Here is a 23,272-nt window from a genome sequence, read left to right on the forward strand (position 1 = left end):
GGGGAAGTGAGAAAAAATTCAGTTTCATGGTTTGATAATTTTGACCTATGTAAGAACATAAAAATATCCTAATTACTTAATATAATATTTAATAGATTTTTCCATTGTGATGTTTAATTAGCTGGTTTGAACAACACTGAAGTACTAATTTTTGCTATTCATTTGTAAGGTCTCAATCTGAGAGAATGTTTTTATTTTATATTTGATAATCAATATATTTGACCTGTTTAATTTAAAAATGGGGTCTCACTATGTTGCCCAGGCTGGAGTGCAGTGGCTATTCATAGGTGTAGTCATAGCATATTACGGCCTGATCTCCTGGGTTCAAGTGATCCTCTTGCTCCTCCTCTGGAGTAGCTGGAACTAAAGGAGTATGCTAACATGCCCAGCTCAATTATATTTTAATCTTCAATGTATTTTTTACAGGCCTGCACTAAAGCTAATATCATTAGTCTTATTTCCTCCTCTTTTCCTTCATAGTCAAGGATAGTTTTACTTTAATATTATACTTACACATAAATTGGGTATTTTAATATATAAAATGGAATTCTGCCTCTGAAAGATAAGCTTTACTTTGAACCATTTTTTAATTCATTATGCAAAGGAATAACGATTTTACAATGAGGATTCCAAAACTATGTTACAGTATATGGATACAATGGTGAGAGTTATAATCCATGACTCTTATAGAATATAAGTGATCAATGTTTTATGTCAATTTATAATCCACTGTTTTTGTGTGTGTGTGTGTGTTTTGTTTTTGTTTTTTTTAGATAGAGTTTTCTCTGTTACCCAGGCCGGAGTGCAGTGGCACAATCTCAGGTCACTACAACTTCCACCTCTTGGGCTCAAGCAATTCTCCTGCCTCAACCTCCCGAATAGCTGGGACTACAAGTGTGTACCACCATGCCCATCTAATTTTTGTATTTTTAGTAGAGACGGGGTTTTGCCATGTTGGCCAGGCCGGTCTCGAACTCCTGACCTCAAGTGATCTGCCTGCCTCAGTCTCCCAAAGTGCTGGGATTACAGGCATGAGCCACCACGCCTGGCCAATCCACTGCTTATATGACCTGTATGTGTTTTATTGCTTCTAAAATAGCAGATACTTAATATATGACATTAATACAGATCGCAAACTAAACAAAAATATTTCTTTTCATTTATATATGTATTTTTTGAGACAAGGTCTGGCTGTATCACTCAGGCTGGAGTGCAGTGGTGCAATCCTGATTCACTGCAACCTCCACCTCCTGGGCTCAGGGCAGCCTCCTGGGTTCAGATCATCCTCCCACCTCAGCCTCCCGAGCAGCTGGGACTACAGGCATGGACTGCCATGCCCAGCTAATTTTTGTATTTTTTTGTAAAAACAGGGTTTTGTCATGTTGCTCAGGCTGGTCTCAAACTTGGTAGCTCTAGCAATCCGCCCACCTTGACCTCCCAAAGTGCTGGAATTACAGGCGGGAGCCACTGAGCCCAGTCTCTCTTTTTACTTAAAGGAAAAAAAAAGACACAGGATTTCTTTCCAAAGGAGACATTTGTTGAGTAGATGACGGCTGCATTAGGAATTAAAATTACATAGAAGATAGGTATCTTCAGTTATTTAAATAATAGTGAAAATGAAAAATTTAAACAGATTGCAAGACTAGTCAAGTACTAAATGGAAAAAAATATCTCCAGGCATCTTAGTAAGTGAAAAATAATGTATTTTTTAACTTTTTTTTTTTTTTTGAGACGGAGTCTCGCTCTGTCACCCAGGCTGGAGTGCGGTGGTGTGATCTCCACTCACTGCAAGCTCCGCCTCCCGGGTTCACGCCATTCTCCTGCCTCAGCCTCCCGTGTAGCTGGGACTATAGGCACCCGCCACCGCGCCCAGCTGATTTTTGTATTTTTAGTAGAGACAGGGTTTCACCGTGTTAGTCAGGATGGTCTCGATCTCCTGACCTCGTGATCCGCCCATCTCGGCCTCCCAAAGTGCTGGGATTACAGGCATAAGCCACCGTGCCCAATTTTTGCCATTGTTATACGCCATATACCAAGTTGTGAACTATTTTTTTCAGTCTATTGTTTAAAGAATTTCTGGATTCTAAATTATGTTTTTAATAAACAGCAATAGGCTGGGCGCATTGGCTCACACCTGTAATCCCAGTACTTTGGGGGGCCGAGGGAGGCAGAACACCTGAGGTCAAGAGTTCAAGACCAGCCTGACCAACATGGAGAAACCCCATCTCTACTGAAAATACAAAATTAGCCAGGCATAGTGGCATATGCCTGTAATCCCAGCTACATGGGAGGCTGAGGCAGGAGAATCGCTTGAACCCAGGAGGCAGAGGTTGTGGTGAGCTGATACTGCGCCATTGCACTCCAACCTGGGCAACAAGAGTGAAACTCTGTCTCAAAAAATAAAATAAAATAAAAATAGGCCGGGCGCGGTGGCTCAAGCCTGTAATCCCAGCACTTTGGGAGGCCGAGGCGGGCGGATCACGAGGTCAGGAGATCGAGACCATCCTGGCTAACACGGTGAAACCCCGTCTCTACTAAAAAAATACAAAAAAAAAAAAAAACTAGCCGGGCGAGGTGGCGGGCGCCTGTAGTCCCAGCTACTCGGGAGGCTGAGGCAGGAGAATGGCGTAAACCCGGGAGGCGGAGTTTGCAGTGAGCTGAGATCTGGCCACTGCACTCCAGCCTGGGTGACAGAGCGAGACTCCTTCTCAAAAAAAAAATAAAATAAAATAAAATAAATAAAATAAAATAAAAATAAACAGCAATAATTGTTAACTTTTTCTTTTCTTTCATTAGAGATAAGAGTTTAGAGAAATATTTGGTGCAAAACCCTTAGACGGCTCTTTATCTACAGGTAATGCCTGAACAAGATACTTTTTTGAGTGGAAGATAAAATAAAAATCCAACCACCCTATCCGCCTCCAAAGGAAGGTTTATTCTAGTTAGTCAAGGAAGCGGATGCTCCTTGGAGAAGAAACAGTATCTACAAAGGCAGAAAGATAGGAAATAACATGATATCTTTAGAGAATCAGGGTAAGGGCCAGGCAAGGTAGCTCATACCTACAAATCCTAGCACTTTGGGAGGCCGAGGTGGGTGGATCACTTGAGCCTAGGAATTTGAGACCAGCCTGGGTAACATAGGGAGACCCCATCTCTATTTTAAAAAATAGCAGGGCACAGTGGCTCATGCTTGTAGTCCTATCACTTTCGGAGGCTGAGGTGGGCGGATCACTTGAGGCCAGGAGTTCGAGACCAGCCTGGCCAACATGGTGAAACCCCGTGTCTACTAAAAATACAAAAAATTAGCTGGGCGTGGTGGCAGGCACCTGTAATCCCAGCTACTTGGGAGGCTGAGGCAGGAAAATCGTTTGAACCTGGGAGGTGGAGGCTGCAGTGAGCCAAGATCACACCACTGCACTCCAGCCTGGGTAACAGAGTGAAACTCTGTCACTAAGTAAATAAATAGGTATAAATTTTAGGCTGGGCATGGAGGCTCACGCCTATAATCCCAACAGTTTGGGAGGCCGAGGCAGGTGGATCACCTGAGGTCATGAGTTTGAGACCAGCCTGACCAACATGGAGAAACACCGTCTCTACTAAAAATACAAAATTAGCCTGGCGTGTTGGCATATGCCTGTAATCCCAGCTACGCAGGAGCCTGAGGCAGGAGAATCACTTGAACCTGGGAGGCGGAGGTTGCGGTGAGCCGAGATGGTGCCATCGTACTCCAGCCTGAGCAATAAGAGCGAAACTCCATCTCTAAATAAATAAATAATTTATAGAAAAGAACCATAGTGAGTTCAATAATGCTGGAAAATCCAGTGAAGTTAGATTAAAAGGAAAAAAGACCAGTGGCAGGGAAATTTGTTGGGAGGCTACTAAAGTAATCAAGGCAAGAAGTGATAAAAGCCTGAGCTAAGCAAATGGCAGTAATCAAAATTCAATTTCTACATTTGCATTGAAATTTTTCCCTATAGGAAATGTTTGTAATGTAGCATGAGAATCATAAAATGAACATCATAATTATAATCTCTCAAGTCTGACTGCCTAGTCTTAATGTCCTGGTGACACTGCTGATGGTGAAAACTTGTTCTTTAAATTCTATGTGCCTCAGCTTTTTCATCTGCAAAACAGGTTAATGATAAAAATCTTTATCATATATTTTTATGACGATTAAAAGAGGTAATAAACATAAAACAATGCCTAAACAAGTTTATATAGTTTAGTACAATATAGTACACAGCAGCAAGAGAAACAGGAACGGTTATCTACTACTCATACTTGTACAATTGTTATTTTGGGTGTAGACAATGCTGACCTTCTACAAGTTTACATTGTTAACTATTACAGAAAGATATTTATCAATCCAAGATCAGAAAATACCCTGGGCAAAGGGTTTTTATTATAGATGCAAAACTGTTTTCTTTTAAAAACACTGAAAATTTTTTCTAGATGTATAGTTAACTTCCACGTGACTCCGAAAAAGTTGAAAATATTTTTGTTTCTGTGATTATATATAAGTATATTATGAATAATAGGACCAATATCTTTCCAAGTAATACATGAAACTATTTATAAGCTGCCTTAAACCAGTTTGAACTAATAAATATTCAGAGTTGCTGGAAATCAAATCCCAGAACTTAAGAGATCATTCCTTTTGCAAAATCAGTGATAGCTTAATGATTGTCATCTCATATTTATGTAATAACATGTTAGAGTCCATAAAGAACGTGTTTACAACCTAATTATTGCCCTTTAGCATTTTAGCCTTTTAGTATTTTTACTATGTGTGTGTATATAGATTCACGCATACACACAAATATATTTTTTTTTCTAAAAACACATATCACCTTAAGGACTTACATTTTATTTTTTGTTTGTTTTTCTTATGCAAAGGTGGAGGTTAGCTACAATATACTTCTCAAAAAAAACAGGCTTATTAGTATTTTAGTTTTTGTATTTAGATTCACAACATAGAAAAAATGTGAATAAGAAATTACAGGCCAGGCACAGTCGCTCACGCTTGTAATCCCAGCACTTTGGGAGGCTGAGGTGGGCAGAACATGAGGTTGGGAGTTCGAGACCAGCCTGACCAACACGGTGAAACCCTGTCTCTACTAAAAATACAAAAATCAGCCAGGCGTGGTGGCTCGGATCTGTAATCCAAGCTACTCAGGAGGCTGAGTCAGGAGAATCACTTGAACCTGGGAGGCGGAGGTTGCAGTGAGCCAAGATCGTGCCACTGTACTTCAGCCTGGGCAGCAGAGCGAGACTCCATCTCAAAAACAAAAACAAAATAAAACAGAAATTACAAAAATAGGCTGGGTGCAGTGTGGCTCACGCCTGTAACCCCAGCACTTTGGGAGGCCAAGGTGGGTGGATGACCTGAGGTCAGGAGTTCCAGACCAGCCTGGCCAACATGGTGAAACTTCGCTTCTACTAAAACACAAAAATTAGCCAGGCATGGTAGCGCATGCCTGTAATCCCAGCTACATGGGAGGCTGAGGCAGAACGATCACTTGAACTTGGGAGGTGGAGGTTGCAGTGAGCCGAGATTGGGCCACTGTACTCCAGCGTGGGTAACAGGACACTCCATCTCGGAAAAAAAAAAAAGAAATTACAAAAATATCAAAGACCAGAGGTTGTCCTTTGTGGTAAAAAAGCAGTTTAAATACTTTAATCCATAAAAGACAATAATAGTAATGTTTCTATAGTTATCTTAAAAATCATTATGGAATCAAGTCACCAGGAAAAAAACTATGTTTGATACTTCTAACCAGGCGATTATTGTTTTGTTTCTTTTTCTTTCTTAAACTACGGTAGGTAGTAATGAACCAGTCTTTCTCAGAGCTATATACCAGAGAGTATTAAGTGAAAATATACATGAAGAATTAAGGATACTCTCAATCTTTTAAACAGTTCATTACTCTTCATATCATATTATTCTTCAAACTTGTCAGTCATTGTTCACAATATTCTCAAAGAATTCACATGAGGATACTCTTTTAAATCCATGAAAAATGGCCAGGCGTGGTGGCTTACACCTGTAATTCCAGCACTTTGGGAGGTCAAGGCAGGAGGATCACAAGGTCAGGAGTTTGAGACCATCCTGGGCAACATGGTGAAAACCTGTCTCTACTAAAAATACAAAAATTAGCTGTGCATGGTGACACATGCCTGTAATCCCAGCTACTTGGGAGACTGAGGCAAAAGGATCACTTGAACCCAGAAGTCGGAGGTTGCAGTGAGCAGAGATCGTGTCACTGCACTCCAGCTTGGTGATAGAGCGAGACTCTGTCTCAAAAAGAAAAAAAGAATGTTCATTACAAAGTTTTGGAATGCTAATCAGTAATAAGAATTGCAAACATTTCTAGAGCTAGTTGAAAATGTTAACAAAGCAAAACAAATGCACGAACGAAAACATAAAATAAGAAGCCAACCTAAAGGGATGTGGGAATGGAATACTTTCTTCTCTTTCTTCTCTTATCCTCTACCTTTCATGGGAGAGCAGAAAAGGAAAATAATAATAAAGAGAAAGAAGATGATGAGAATAGGCCTATAAAAACCTGGAAAGAAAACAACCAGTAGGCTGGGCATGGTGGCTCACACCTGCAATTCCAGCACTTTGGGAGGCTGAGGTGGACAGATCACTTGAGGCCAGGAATTCAAAACCAGCCTGGCTAACACGGCGAAACCTCATCTCTACAAAAAAATAGAAAAATTAGCCAAGCATGGTGGCATGTGCTTGTAGTCCCAGCGACTCGGGAGCCTGGAAAGTCAAGGATGCAATCAGCCATGATTGGCCACTGCATTCCAGCCCGGGTGACAGAGCAAGAGTCTGTTTCAAAAACAACAAAAAAACAAAATAGAAGAAACTAGCCAGGCATGACAGCACACACCTGTAGTGCCAGCTACTTGAAAGGCTGAGGCAGGACGACCCCTTGAGCCCAGAGGTTCGAGGTTGCAGTGAGCTGTGTTCACGCCACTGCAATCTAGCCTGGGCAACAGGCTGGCTCCCAAAGTGCTGGGACTACAGGGGTGAGGCACTGTGCCCAGCTAAGTGGCTCTAATGTCAATATGAAATGCCAGTCTCTAATGTAATAATGAAATGTTATATTTCCTCGTTAATTTTAAATATTAATTAAAAATTGTTAGCTATGTGTTATGGAATTAAAGTTTTTGTTGTTGTAATTGTGGTTTTCTTAAAAAATAGCAAATCTAAACCTAAATTGTTTGTTATGGTAGCCATTAGCCCCATATAATTATTAAGTATTTGAAATGTGATACACCAAATTGGGATGTCCTGTAAGTGTAAAGTACACACAGGATTTTAAAAACTTGATATAAAAATATAAAATATTTTATTAATAATATTTTAATATGGATTACATGTTGCAATAATAATATTTTGGATATATTGAGTTAAAATACATTTTAAAATTAAATTAACCTGTTTCTTTTTAATTTTAAAAAGGTGGTTAACAGAAAATTTTAAACTATATGTGGCTCATATTATATTCCTATTGGACTTTAGGCAGTTTAGACTTTTAGGCAGTTTCCCCTCTTCTAAAATGCCCTAAATCAAGATTATATTCAGCTATAAGCATTCTTTCCCACATGGTTCAGTAGCAATAATGGCACACAACTGTGTTAAAATACAAGCTTCACAGTATGGCAGTTCAAATGGTAGCAAGAACTTAGAGAAACCAGACTCCTCATACAGTACTGCTGGACAAAACAATCTGGCAATGCCTAATAAATTTAAAATGTACTTATATCAATCTGACATTTCCACTTCTAGAAACATATCCAAGAAACCTATGAACATACGCATAAGGAGACATGTCCAAACTAGCATTATCTGTAGAGCAGAGGCCACCAAGCCACCCACCAAGATTTTGTACTCTTTTTCCATAATGTAGAGTTGTTTCTTGGAATCAACTGCCAAGTCAGCAATTCATTTCCCAGCCCCCTTTTTTAGGAAATGTAGGCCCCAGGTGGTGTCATATGACTTGAATTCTAGCCAGTGGAAAATGAACAGAAGTGATATATGCCACTTCTAAGGACTGGCCCTTAAAAACCTCCAAACACCATCCTCCACTCTCTTATGTTTGCTGGATGAATGTTGATACCTAAAGCAACGTTGGAAACCACAGGTTAAAAAGGACAGAGTCTCCATCAGCCTGGGTTCCTTAATGACTTCACAGAACACAGCTCCTTCTTCTCCACTGAAGGAACTCTATATGGGCAAGAAATAAACTAAAATTATGTTAAGCCTTTGAGATTTTGGGATGTATCCATTAGAGCAGTCAGTATTAACTTAATATATGCGTAAAAATTAAAAACAGCCAGGCGCAGTGGCTCAAGCCTGTAATCCCAGCACTTTGGGAGGCCGAGGCGGGCGGATCACGAGGTCAGGAGATCAAGACCATCCTGGCTAACACAGTGAAACCCTGTCTCTACTAAAAAATACAAAAAATTAGCCGGGCATGGTGGCAGGCACCTGTAGTCCCAGCTACGTGGGAGGCTGAGGCAGGAGAATGGTGTGAACCTGGGAAGTGGAGCTTGCAGTGAGCCGAGATCACACCACTGCACTCCAGTCTGGGCAAGAGAGTGAGACTCCATCTCAAAAAGAAAATAAATAAATAAATACAAAAAAATAAAAATAAAAAATAAAATAAAATAAAATAAATTAAAAACAACTGACATGTCCATCAATAGGAGATCGGATAAATCATAGTATAATCATACTATAGAATGATATATAGTAGCTACAATGAAAGAACTAGATCTACATCTATCAACATGAGTTTTTTTTTTGTTTAACCTCAAAATAGCTAGTTACCAAAACCAATTTTTTAAACACATATGTTGATCATACAAATTCATATGTAATAAGTAAGAGTGGGGGAATTATAAGCTCTTAACTTTTATGTTTCTTATACTTGCATTATCAATATTATGTTTAACCCATGATTTTGTCATAGAAACTTTTTTTTTTTGAAACAAGGTCTCACTCTGTTACCCAGGCTGGAGTGCAGTGACATGATCATGGTTCACTGCAACCTCAACCTCCTGGGCTCAAGCAGTCCTCCCATCTCAGCCTCCTGAGTAGCTGAGCTAAGTTTTATATTTTATTTGTAGAGATGAGGTTTTGCCATGTTGCCCAGTCTGGTCTCAAACTCCAAGACTCAAGCAATCTGCCTGCCTCAGCCTCCCAAAGTGCTGGGATTAGAGGAATGAGTCACCAAGCCCGGCCATCTTCACAGGAACTTTAAAGTCAATTTTCCATTTCATGAGGGTTAATTTTGTTAAAACCACAAAATACAATCCATAAATCCATTACTCAGGTACAGATAAAATATAATAATAATGGCCTAAAAATTGGAGAAAGGATGCCACAGTCAACCCCCATGAGCTGTGGAATTTGCACTCCCTCAGAATACCTCACTTACTATGCTTCACATGAAATCAGTCGTCAGAACAAGTTGTCAATCTCAATAAATATGTCGAATATTAATAGCACTTAATTTCATATGTTATATACAAATAAACAGATTCTAATGTTTTCTTCCTTTGCCCCAATGAAGTATTTTAGGTGTAATTCACTTTGGAGACCTCTGGTCTAGTGACAAGAGATATAAATATTTGTTGACAAAAAATAATAAATTAAACCAAGTACTTACAAGAGGAATGGCATTGGGTATTACGGAAAGGAACACAGAAGGGACCCCTAACTCATTATGAGTGTGAGGACGGTAAACAAAGGCTTCCTCAAGGAAGAGGTGTTAAACAGAGAACTACAAAATGGGTAAGAGATTGGATTGTGTTGGGAGTGGCTTTTGGGGGAACACAGTATTCCAAGCAGAGAGAAAAATATACTATGTGCAAAGGTACAGAGGCAAAAGAGAACACAATACATTCAAACAAATACATTCGTTTAATATAGCTGAAGTGGAGTTTCTGGAGGAGTAGAGTTGGGATGAAGTGGGTGGATAGTGATTCCAGAAATAAGATTAATGAAGTAACATTGTAAGTCCTTACTTTTGGATTTTATCTAGAGGGCAAAGGAGAGATAGGTGATGAAGGATATGTAGTAAAAAATTTAACCTTGTCCAAAGACAGGTCCAGATGTTGTCCCCAGCTCCTGGGAGGTAGCCTCTAAACCCCTGGAATTTCTGGAGTAATATGAGTACTCTTACTATTCATGATGGGTCCCTTGAACCACATAGTATGAGCCTAACCTCTGGAGAGGGTAGACTGGAAACTGAGTTCAACCATGCAATCAATCAATAAATCTCAATGAAAACTCTGCTGAGGTAAGAGGATCATTTGAGCCAGGAGTTTGAATCCAGTGTAGGCAATATAATGAGACCCCCATCTCTTTAAAAAACAAAACAAAACACAAACTCTATACACACCAAAGTTTAGGTGAACTTCTTGGGTGGGCAATACCCTGTATATATTTCCATACATCCATACATTCATGCTGGGAGGGTATGGAAGGTATGTTCCCTGAGAACAATGGAAGTTTCATATCTCCAACAACTCTCTTCGACTATACCCTAAGCATCTTTCTTCCTTTGACTGGTTCTAATTTGTAGCTTGTCTTTATAATGAACTGTATCCCTAAGTATAATAGCTTTCAGTGACTTCTATGAGTTTTTCCAGTGCATTACTGAATCTGAGGATGGTTTGGGGAAACCCCCAAACAGGAAGTTGCTGTCAGAAGTGAGGATGGTCTTGTGTAGCCTCTTCATTTGAAATTTGTAGTTGCACCCTAACCCCTTACAATAGGATCAGAAGTCTTGGGCAGACTTGGCAGTGTGGAAGACTGTGCCCTTAACCTTACAGTTTGGCTAACTCTGGGTAAAGGGTAAAAATGTTTAACCAGTGTGACAATTAAACATTTTGTCTACACTGGGGAAAATATATTACAGAAGGGTAAGACTGGCAAGAGATGACAATGACAGTGGGAATGGAGAAAGACATATTTAAGAGATATTTATAAGGTAGAATTAACAAGATTTGACTGAATGTGAGAGATGAAAGGAGAAGTCAGAGATGGACCCACCAGAAAGAGTATCAGGTTTTAGTTTTGTTTGCTTTGGGGGCAGTAAAGAGGGTTGGAGGACTGAATTCTGTTTTAGACAGTTTAATCTGAGGAAATTTTGACAGCTAGGTAAAGCTGTTCCAGCAATCAAAGCAAGGATGAAGATAGAGTCAGGAGCCTTTAGCGTAACTACAATAACTAAAGTCATGTGAGAGGTTGATATTGACTAGGGACAAATAAGTCAACCAGACAAGAGAAGGTCAAGGACAGAACACCAACATTAAAGGGGTAGGCAGAATATTAAAAGCTCACAGAGAAGAAGTGGGGTAGCCTGAGAAGCAGGAGAAAAACCTGGAAAGCATGATTAACAATGAGTGGTATTTTTCCTTTTTTTGCTTATGTGAATGTTCTCCACTCCTTTATTTAAATGTGAATGTTTATTTTTGAATGAGAAAAAATGTGCAATTTAAAAATAGGTATTATATAATATGCATCCATGTATTTCCCATTTATATATTTGTAAATTAGATAAAGTTTAATGATTTTCTGACCTAATCCAAAGTCATTAATGATTCACACAATTCAATGTAACTGAATTATTAGCCTCTATAACCAGCGATTTTCTTTTCCAAGACATTTTTAAAGTGTCCACCCTCATTATTACTGCAAGCCATCTGGAACTACTTAACTTTGCCAGACTCTTGGGATACTGGTTTCCCCCTTGGGAAATCCAACTCATACTAAATGAATAACTGAGGAAACAACTGTTCTGAAAATATGATGACAATATAGCTCTAATAACGACTTCATCTTCGTCTCATAGTCTACTGGTAAAAAATGGAAAGAAAAAAGACTTCAGGGCCGGGCGCGGTGGCTCACACCTGTAATCCCAGCACTTTGGGAGGCCAAGGCGGCTGGATCACAAGGTCAGGAGATAGAGACCATCCTGGCTAACACAGTGAAATCCTGTCTCTACCATAAATACAAAAAATTAGCCGGGCATGGTGGCGGGCGCCTGTAGTCCCAGCTACTGGGGAGGCTGAGGCAGGAGAATGGCGTGAACCCAGGAGGCGGAGCTTGCAGTGAGCTGAGATCAAGCCACTGCACTCCAGCCTGGACGACAGGGTGAGATTCCATCTCAAAAAAAAAAAAGACTTCAGAATATTTGTTTCTTCTGGATTAAAACAAATATGTTATCCGTAGTACTGTACAGAGAAATTAAATACAAAATATTGACCTACATAAACTAGACAGCCTTATATTCACATCTCCTGTAAGATCAGTTATACCCTTATTTACAAATTATCTTAAAGTTATAAAATCTCTCGCTTCCACCTTTTCAAAGGACAGTTTCTCCTTAACCTCAGAAATTCTCAGATTGTCATTGAAATTATTTTAATCTCTTGGGGGATTTAAATTTGGAGAAATGAGTAAAACATAGGTAACTTTTTTTTTGAGACAAAGTCTCACTGTCACCCAGGCTGGAGTACAGTGGCTCACTGCAGCCTCAACCTCCTGTGCTCAGGCAAGCCTCCCACTTCAGCTTCCCAAGTAGCTGGGACTACAGGTGCATGCCACCATGCCCAGCTAAATGTGATTTTATTTTTTATTTTATTTTGGTGGGGGAGTGGAAGGTGGGGGAACAAGGTCTTGTTCTGTCACCCAGGCTAGAATGGACAGCAGTAGGATCTTGGCTCACTGCAACCTCCGCCTCCTGGGTTCAAGCAATTGTTGTGGCTCAGCCTTTTGAGTAGCTGGGATTGCAGGCATGCGCCACCAGGTCCAGCTAATGTTTGTGTTTTTAGTAGAGACAGGGTTTTGCCATGTTGGACAGGCTGGTCTCAAACAGGTGATCGGCCCGCCTCAGGCTCCCAAACTGCTAGGATTACAGGCATGAGCCACTGCGCCCAGCAAAAACTGTTTTTTTTAACCTGTTAAAGACCTTAAAGATACTTTACATGAACAAGCCAACCATTTTATATCTAAATAAAAATACATTAACAGCTTCTGTACAAAACACAATATAAATGATGAAATCTCTGATTTAAGGTGAAATATTTTCCAACTTTAATTTTGCTAGTTTTATTTCAAATCCAAACTTCTGTTCTCAACTAGATGGCCATTTTATCATTTCAGTTTTTTCTAGTTTATACCTATATCAAAATTAATCTTTTTTTTTTTTTTTTTTTTTTTTTTTTTTTTTTTTGAGACAGAGTCTCGCTGTGTCACCCGGGCTGGAGTGCACTGGCTCAATCTCGGCTCACTGCAACCTCCGCCTCTCTGGTTCAAGCGATTCTCCTACCTCAGCCTCCTGAGTAGCTGGGATTACAGGCGCGCAACAACACGCCCAGCGAATTTTTGTATTTTCAGTAGAGATGCAGTTTCACCATGTTGGTCAAGCTGGTCTCGAACTCTTGACCTCATGATCTGCCACCTCGGCCTCCCAAAAAGCTGGAATTACAGGAGTGAGCTACCGTTCCGGCCACTTACCCTTTCTATATGAAAAAACACATATCCTCTTGCCACCATCTTTAAATTTAAGTTTCATTAAAAAAAAAAAAACCTTCTTACATGGCAAATGTTCGGGGTTGTACTAAACTAATGACCTTATTTGGACATTCTCTAAAGTTTGGATTGTGTTTAATTCTGCAAACTGCATTTGTAAAGGTAAGAATTAACTGTCAAGATACAGCTAGTCTGCTGCTAAGATAAATACATTTAATAAACATTTCTATTTTATTTTAAGCAGGAAGCTTTATCTTTAAATAGTGTAAAAAATTACATCTCAGAAGCCCTTTTCTATGATAGTTTACAAAGACCAGATATACTCTAAAATGTTAATACTGTTTATCTCTGGGTGGTGGTATTACACACCATTTTATATTTTACATTTCTCAAAAAGCATTATTACCTTTCTAATTGAAGGTAAAACTGTAATTGAACAGTATTTAAAAATTAAATTTTAGATACCTTATATTCTGAGACATCAACACAGTCCACTTCTATAGAAGATTTGTTAAATGATTTTCCCCTATTGATAAACTGCTGCTTTAACAAGAGAATGATTTGATCAGGTGTCTATTAGCTTGGATGAAGACAAAACCGGTTTATTTTCCAGGCCCTTCTTTTATTTAGGCTTTTGAGAAAATCCCAAAAGTGAGTTTGAACTTAATTACAGTGAATCTTGCAGTAGTAAACTTTTTGGGTGGCCAGAGTAACACCTTTCATTACAACTATCAGCTGAATGGCAAAAGACTTCTCAGGTTTACCAATGTTTTCAGAGACTTACTAGTATTCTCCTCTGTCATTATTTCGGAACAATTCCATTAAAAAACGCAATTGTAAACCGTTTCTATTTCAGGCCTATAAAAACCAGAACTGGGATGAAAGGCAAAGCCTTGACCTTTCTATTTTAGACTTTCATCTGTGTAGCTAAGCCATCTGCTTTCTCCCCACCCCACCCCATCTACTTAATGGACTGAAAATACTGCACCTAATTGCAGTTTAATCAAAACAGCCTGACTTTTCCACTTTAATGAATTACGGCTCTTTCACCCGAAGGCTCGCTTGCAAAATTTTGCTTACCCTTCCCTCTCAATTCCTTCCCACCTCCCTCAATTATGAAATGTCAAATGTCTAAACTAAGAGACTAGGCTCCCCTGTATGAAAACATCTAAAAAGCCCTTCGCTTTCAACATTGAGCACCTGACGGAAAATCTACTCCAGTATCTCATCTGGTTATGGGGCCGGGAAAATCATCATTGTTGTTGCAGTTACGCAGGAGGCACCTCGCAGCTCAGACTAGAAAGGAGTCGCGTCTCTGCCGCCAAACAACAAGGCACTCTGCCCGGGAAAAGACAGACTGGGGTGGGAGGAAACCTCCGGGAGAAAGAAGGGAGCTGGGAAGAAGAGGGAGCTCAAGCCTGGGAGGAAGGACCTTTCCAGTCAGGAAAGGGAAAGGTTGCGTGAAGTGGAGCTAAAAGCTGGGGGCCGAGGTGAAGGGGGATGAGGGGCCCGGGCCCAGCGGGAAGGCGCGGGGGCTCAGGAGAGCGGCTCCAGGGCCGGGCAGGAGGCTTGGGGGCCAAGGCGGGCGTGGGCAGCTCTCAGCCGACCGCCCGGGTCCGAGCAGCGGGGGCGCTTTCAGCGGGGGCAAGCGCGGGTGCGGGGGAGACGAGCAGAAAAGAGAGCAGTTTGAGGGGCCGAGGGAGCCGCGTCCGAGGCCAGCGCGGTGGGGACCGCGGGCCCACCCCCAGCCGAGCCCAGCTACTTAACTATTTGTAGAGCTGCTGCAGGCACAGGTCCAGGCTCTCGCCCTCCACCTCCTCGCGGGTGATGCGCTCTGACAGCGGCCGCGGCAGCGGGGGCAAAGGCGGTAGCTGGGGCTGCGGCGGCGGCGGCGGCACGGCCGAGTGCCCCGGGGCTGCCGCCGCCGTCGCCGCCGCCGCCGCCGCCTCCTCCTCCACCTCACCCTCAACCGCCGCCACCGCCTCCTCTTCTACCGCCTCCTCCTCGGGCTCCGGGTCTTGCTCCTGGTCCCCCTCTTCCGTCGCGACTACCGTGGCCGTCTCCTCTCCAGGTTCCTCTACCGAAGCCTCGGCCCCCTCAGCTTCTACCAGTTCAGGTTCGGGCTCGGGCTCGGGCTCGGACTCGGGTTCGGGTTCGGGTTCGGGTTCGGGTTCGGGTTCCGGCTCCGGCTCGCCGCCGCCGCACGGTCCGCGAAACTCGCCCAGGAATAGCTCCAGGAAGCGCCGGTAAGTTTTCTCCTCAGGGATGCAGCCGGCCATCGCTGCTCATGCCCCGGGACAGACCGGGAAAAGGGTTGGGGGAAGCCCAGGAAGGGTAAGGGGCTGCTTTTGAGCCTCGGGCTCCCGCAAGGGCGGTTAAGGGCCGCACCGGCACGAGCAATCAGCACTAGGTTGCCTGGAGAGGGCTCCCGCAGGCGTGCGCGCCGCCGAGCACGGACGTGCGCGGCCCAGGGGTGGAGCGCGCCGCCCCTCTCGGATCTGGAGGGAAAGTTGGTGGCGGGCGCGCGCAGGGTCCAGCGGCGGCCCACCCTTTATTCCTACCGAGAGCTCAGCCCACGCTGCCTAGAGACTGTCGCCATGGCAACCGGTTCTAATTAAGCATTGCAGGGTCCCTCCCGTCGAGTCCGCGGAGTCGAAAGGACACTCCACTCGCCCGCTCTCCAACTCTGAATGTCTTTATTGGCTGGATACCCTACCCTCACGTGGTTAAGAGTGAGCTAAGACATCTCTAAGTCTAGCTGTTGGTTCCCACTTGGGTTGCTTGGATCCCAATTGGATGTACTTCCGTTTCCTTATCTGTTCCTTGCCTTAGCGTATGTTTTGAAAGATACCACACTGCGAACACCTTTCGTTGTAGACAGTCTTTGAATAAGTAGTTTTCGGGCAAAGGGAGCCTCAAATACCTACCAAGTGATAAGTTCCTTTGCAGACGTTCTCTCACTTGATTCTGTGAAGAAAGTGGTGTTACTCTCATTTCTTAAAAGGGAACTGAAAATTATGATATTAATAGTAATTTACTTGTTTCAAGGTTTCCAAACTTCCAGCCTTGGCGTTGGAGAACTCAGGTCGTTAGTCGCCAAAGCTTTCTGAAAGTGCATTTTTCCTTAACTCTGTCTCTGGAGATTCAACAGTGCAATTGTCTGTATAACACCTTATTTCTATTGGGCTTCATAGTTTACACATGGATTTCACCCCTTTAATCCTTACCACAGTCCCTTGAGGTATAGGACATTACCGTTATGATTCCTTTTTTTTTTTTTTTTTTTTTTTGAGACAGTCTCGCTCTTGTCACCCGGGCTGGAGTGCAGTGGCGCAATCTCAACTCACTGCAACCTCCACCTCCTGAGTTCAAGCGATTCTCCTGCGTCAGCCTCCCAAGTAGCTGGGATTACAGGTGCCTGCCACCACCCTCGGTTAACTTTTGTATTTTTAGTAGAGACGGAGTTTCATCATATTGGCCAGGCTGGTCTCAAACTCTTGACCTCAGGTGATCTGCCCGCCTCACCCTCTCAAAGTGCTGGGATTACAGGCGTGACCCACCACGCCGGCCAATTATTCCATTTTATAGGTGAGAAAACTGAGCCTTAAAGACATAGTGACTTTGCTCAAGGTCACATGCAAGTGATGCAACAAGGACTCAATCCAGGTCTTTTCACTGGATTCACCCACTTCAATGGATTTTACCCATTAGTTTTCAGGTAACCAAGACTCCCCTCTTTAGTCTCTGCATAATGCATATTACACTTTTTTATATAATACTTTTTTTTTTTTTTTTTAAGATGGAGTTTCACTCTTGTTGCCCAGGCTGTAGTGCAATGGCACAATCTTGGCTCACTGCAACCTCTGCCTTCTGGGTTCAAGCGATTCTACTGTCTCACCCTCCCGAGTAGCTGGGATTACAGGCGTGTGCCACCACGCCTGGCTAATTTTTTTGTCTTTTTAGTAGAGACACGGTTTCACCATGTTGTTCAGGTTGGTCTCGAACTCCTGACCTCAGATGATCCGCCTGCCTCGGCCTCCCAAAGTGCTGGGATTACAGGCATGAGCCACTGTGCCCGGCCAATAATATGTACTTTTTCTACATTTTGTTTGCTCTTCTTCTCCATCCCCCCGAGTCTCTTTTTTTCTTTCTTGGGTTGGAATTGAAATGACTTTAAGTGATTCTAATTTTCTTACCAAACTACACACAAACCTATTATTTTTAAGCCTTACTAAGGGAGTGGGAGAGAAAGAAGCTGTGTTGTTATACAGCTGTATAGATGATAGCATCATTACTGCAAACTGCCATGTCCATGGCAACATATAATTCAGTAAAAACATAGTGATTCTTTCTCTACTTTGAAAAACATGTTCTCACAAATTGTCCACCCCATCCTCTCCATGTATTGTTTCTGGGTTTCAGTTGGATTTAGGGTCTGAAATATTGTTTCCAGTTATTAATGGCAGAAGAGGGAGTCTCTCTGCCAACTGTTTTCATATAATACTGTATTCTAAATCCCTGACCTGATACTGTTATTTTAAGATTAAGTGGGTTGAGCTCACTAATGTACATTATGGCATCATGTAAAACAGAGTTCCTCTCCCAGTTTGAGATTAAATAATACATAATAGAAAGAATATAGTAATTGCCTTGAGTCCTCTATATTTTTTTCCCAAAGATAAATGGAAAGATCCAATAAATCTGTTTCCAGAAATGCTGAATATATTTATATGTGTTTTGTTTAAAACATAACCAGTGTAGAGCAACTTCTCTATGAGGTGCCAAGAAAGTCTTTAAACTCCTCATTTGACTTTGTTTTCAATCCACCTGTTCATTTCCATTTCAGAATGTCTAGAAAAGATTGACAAAACTTTTTAGACTGCAAACCTAAATGTCCACAATTTTACATTTCAACAACTGTTTAATATCTCACAATTTGACATAATGACATTTAGTTCAAGAGTACTTAGCTGTCGGCCGGGCGCGGTGGCTCAAGCCTGTAATCCCAGCACTTTGGGAGGCCGAGACGGGCGGATCACGAGGTCAGGAGATCGAGACCATCCTGGCTAACACTGTGAAACCCCGTCTCTACTAAAAAATACAAAAAACTAGCCGGGCGAGGTGGCGGGCGCCTGTAGTCCCAGCTACTCGGGAGGCTGAGGCAGGAGAATGGCGTAAACCCGGGAGGCGGAGCTTGCAGTGAGCTGAGACCCGGCCACTGCACTCCAGCCCGGGTGACAGAGCGAGACTCCGTCTCAAAAAAAAAAAAAAAAAAGAGTACTTAGCTGTCAACTGTAACAATTCATATCAAGCTACGCTCTCCTACTTTGTAACATAGTTGCCTCCCTCATCTAGATGAGATTTATTTGTGACATTAATTTATGACTCAGCCCACATTTCAAAGGAAAGTGATATATGTTGGGGAAACAATACTACTGAGAGCAAAAGAAAAAGCCCACACCTCTACATTACTATAAATGAGAGGCGTGTTTGCTTATATTAATAAAGATATTCCTTCACAAAGATCAATATGGATCCTATTGCATCCATTTGACAAAGTAGCTTTGCCAGAAGGTAGCTGACAGCAGTGCTGAGATCTCAGAGCAGGTGTGTAGGATGATTTTGCCACTGTCAAGAAGTCTTTAGTAATTATTTTGCATTAGTTTGCTTTCTTTTTCAGCTCCTTTCCTATTACTTTCCTAATCCCCTTTCATTCTACTAAAAAAAAAAAATATTGAGGGCTGGGCATGGTGGCTAACGCCTGTAATCCCAGCACTTTGTGAGTCTGAGACAGGAGGATAGCTTGAACTCAAGAGTTCAAGACCAGCCTGGGCAACAAAGAAAAACCCTATCCCTAAAATATATTTTTTAAAAAGGAAAGAAAATATTGTTATGAAAAGCTTAATTTGTTTTGTTTTGTTTTTTTTTTTTTTTTTTTGAGACGGAGTCTTGCTCTGTCGCCCGGGCTGGAGTGCCGTGGCTGGATCTCAGCTCACTGCAAGCTCCGCCTCCCGGGTTTACGCCATTCTCCTGCCTCAGCCTCCCAAGTAGCTGGGACTACAGGCGCCCGCCACCTTGCCTGGCTAGTTTTTTGTATTTTTAGTAGAGACGGGGTTTCACCGTGTTAGCCAGGATGGTCTCGATCTCCTGACCTCGTGATCCGCCCGTCTCGGCCTCCCAAAGTGCTGGGATTACAGGCCTGAGCCACCGCACCCGGCCAAGCTTAATGTATTTTTAAGGTATCAAATTTTTTTAGTTTTTTAAAATTTTTTCCTCATAAAAATTATTCTCCCTCTAACCCTTTGCTCTTTGGAGGAAATGTACAGTGTCCTTTTGTGGACATTCATAGTAATGATATTTATAAGGTTAAAAAGAATTGTTGAGTTTGGCAGTTTCTTATATGAAACAACAATTCCTCTCCCAGATATTTTATTCATGAGAAATAAAACATGTCCACCAAACACACATGCACTTGCACATGCCCCAAACACAAAAAAACTTGTACATAACTATTCACGTAAGTTTCATTCATAATAGCTCAAACCTGGAAGCAACCCAGATGTCCATCAACAAGTGAACAGATAAAGTAGTGTATTCATACAATGGAATACTACTCAGCAATAAAAATAAATGAACTGCTGATAAACACAACGTGGATGAATTTCAAAAATATACTGAGCCAAAAAAAATCCAGGCACAGGCCAGGCGCGGTGGCTCACGCCTGTAATCCCAGCACTTTGGGAGGCCGAGGCAGGCGGATCACGAGGTCAGGAGATTGAGACCATCTGGCTAACACAGTGAAACCCCATCTCTACTAAAAATACAAAAAAATTAGCCAGGCGTGGTGGTGGACGCCTGTAGTCCCAGCTACACAGGAGGCTGAGGCAGGAGAATGGCGTGAACCCAGTAGGCGGAGTTCGCAGTGAGCCAAGATTGTGCCACTGCACTCCAGCCTGGGTGATAGAGGGAGACTCTGTCTCAAAAAAAAAAAAAAAAAATCCAGGCACAAAACAGTACATACTATATAATTCCATTTGCATAAAATTCTTTTTTTTTTTTTTTTTTTTTTTTTTTTTTTGAGACTGAGTTTCGCTCTGTCGCCCAGGCTGGAGTGCAGTGGCCGGATCTCAGCTCACTGCAAGCTCCGCCTCCCGGGTTTACGCCGTTCTCCTGCCTCAGCCTCCCAAGTAGCTGGGACTACAGGCGCCCGCCAACTCGCCCGGCTAGTTTTTTTGTATTTTTTAGTAGAGACGGGGTTTCGCCGTGTTAGCTAGGTTGGTCTCGATCTCCTGACCTCGCGATCCACCTGTCTCGGCCTCCCAAAGTGCTGGGATTACAGGCTTGAGCCACCGCGCCCGGCCACATAAAATTCTTAAACAGGCAAAATAAACCTATATAGTGAGAGAAAGCAGATTCCTGGTGGCCTGGGACTGAGATGGGATGGGAGATTTGTGGCAAAGAAGTAAGCGGGAACTTTGTGAAGTGATTAAAATGTTCTGTATCTTGACTGGTTGGTCATATGGGTGTACTCATTTGTCAAAAATTATTGCCAGGCGGGGTGGGATATGCTTATAGACCCAGCTACTCTGGAGGCTGAGGCAAGAGGATCGTTTGAGCCTAGGAGTTCAAGGCTACGGTGTAATATGATTGCACCTGTGAATAGCCACCGCACCCCAGCCTGGGCAACATAGCAGAATCCATCTCAAAAAAAATTAAGTCTGCATTTAAAATAAGTATATTGCATATAAATTACACCTCAATAAAGTTGATTTTTAAAGTTAAAAAGAATTGATTACTGTGTCAGTCCTTGTCCATTTTGCCCTTATACTGATTCCTTCTCCTCTCTAGCCCTGCTCTGTATTGTAGGGGGGGCTGACCCTTTCAGGCTGTATTCACTAGGCTACTATGACAGCTGACTTTCACCTGGGATGTGTCCAGTGGTAGGCACTGTTAAGAAATTGGAAGATGGGCCGGGCGCGGTGGCTCAAGCCTGTAATCCCAGCACTTTGGGAGGCCGAGACGGGCGGATCACGAGGTCAGGAGATCGAGACCCTCCTGGCTAACACGGTGAAACCTCGTCTCTACTAAAAAATACAAAAAACTAGCCGGGCGACGTGGCGGGCGCCTGTAGCCCCAGCTACTCGGGAGGCTGAGGCAGGAGAATGGCTTAAACCCGGGAGGCGGAGCTTGCAGTGAGCTGAGATCCGGCCACTGCACTCCAGCCTGGGCGACAGAGCCAGACTCTGTCTCAAAAAAAAAAAAAAAAAAAAAAAAAAAAAAAAAAAAAAAAGAAATTGGAAGATGGGAGGAAAGGAGAAAAGCTCTGTTCCCTAGCTCAGTCCTGAGGCCTGATGCATTTCCTTTGTAGCTTTCCTCCTCGTGAATATGTTCATTGGGATTCTAGCTTTTGCCAGTGACCCTGTCCCCTGAGCTCCAGAACAACATCTTCCCCCATTTGTCCTTTAGCCTAGGGATGGTAGCAGCTTTCAGCTTTCTAATCTTTCAGGACTTAGAGAAGTGAATCTTTCATTTCTGGCTTTTTAGCTCTTCCATAATTTGTGTAACCAATGTCCTGGATTCTCTTTTTTTGTTTTTGTTTTTTGAGACGGAGTCTCATTCTGTCGCCAGGCTGGAGTGCAGTGGCACGATCTCAGCTCAGTGCAACCTCTGATTCCCTGGTTCAAGCGATTCTCCTGCCTCAGCCTACCAAGTACTGGGATTACAGGCACACGCCACCATGCCTAGCTAATTTTCGTATTTTTAGTAGAGATGGGGTTTCACCATGTTGGCCAGGATGGTCTCAATCTCCTAGCCTCATGATCCACCCACCTCGGCCTCCCAAAGTGCTGGGATTACAGGTGTGAGCCACTGCGTCCCATTCTCTGTTTCCTTAACTAGATCCTGACTGACATAGTAACAAATAATACTTTAAGGAATTATAAAATGGATTGTATATATAAAAGAACTATAAATTAAAGTTAAAGCAAGCTTAGGTCTCCAAAGGGGCTACTGGAACACTGAGTTTACTTAAGTTAGCAGTAAATAATTTCCTGGAATTAGAAGAACAGGTTGCTAGGGGTTCTGGGGGAAGGAGGGAAGAATGAATAGGTAGCGAACAGGGGATTTTTAGGGCAGTGAAAATTATTCTGTATGATACTGTAATGGTAGCTACATATCATTATACATTTATCAAAATCCATGGAATGTTCAAGAGTGAACCTTACTGTAAACTACGGACTTTAGTTAATAATAGTGTATCAATATTGGCTTATCAATTGTAACTAGTGTACTGCAATAATGCAAGATGTTAATAATAGGAGAAAACATGTAAGTGAGGGGAGAGGGCATACATTGGAACTGTCCTTTCTACTTTTCTGTAAGCCTAAAAACTGCTCTAAAAAGTCTATTAATTTTTTTAAGTTAATAAAATATTTGAGACATAAATAATTGCTGCTTATAACTAAGAAGTATATCAAAGCTGATTAAAAAAAACAGTCTATAACTTATCAGTTTATCTTCAATTAATATTAGCTTGGGGCCAGACACAGTGGCTCATGCCTGTAATCGCAGCACTTTGGGAGGCTGAGGTGGGAGGATCACTTGAGCCCAGGAGTTTGAGACCAGCCTGGGCAACACAGTGAGACCTCACCTCTACAAAAAATAAACAAAATTAGTCGAGCATAGTGGCACATGCCTGTAGCCTCAGCTACTTGG

The 23,272-nt window shown here is 42.3% G+C and overlaps 1 protein-coding gene across 1 annotated transcript in view; it reads right to left on the reverse strand.

The window, feature by feature from the left end:
• Positions 1-15,962, reverse strand: part of PPM1E (protein phosphatase, Mg2+/Mn2+ dependent 1E) — a 229,647-nt gene extending 213,685 nt beyond the window's left edge. Inside the window, exon 1 of the mRNA XM_030923392.1 lies at positions 15,326-15,962. Within this exon, the coding sequence (XP_030779252.1) occupies positions 15,326-15,837 (512 nt within the window). The 5' untranslated portion in view covers positions 15,838-15,962. The remainder of the gene's footprint in view (positions 1-15,325) is intronic.
• Positions 15,963-23,272: the final 7,310 nt, after the last annotated feature.

The sequence above is a fragment of the Rhinopithecus roxellana genome, chromosome 19 (genome assembly GCF_007565055.1).
Source record: "Rhinopithecus roxellana isolate Shanxi Qingling chromosome 19, ASM756505v1, whole genome shotgun sequence".
NCBI lineage: Eukaryota > Metazoa > Chordata > Mammalia > Primates > Cercopithecidae > Rhinopithecus > Rhinopithecus roxellana.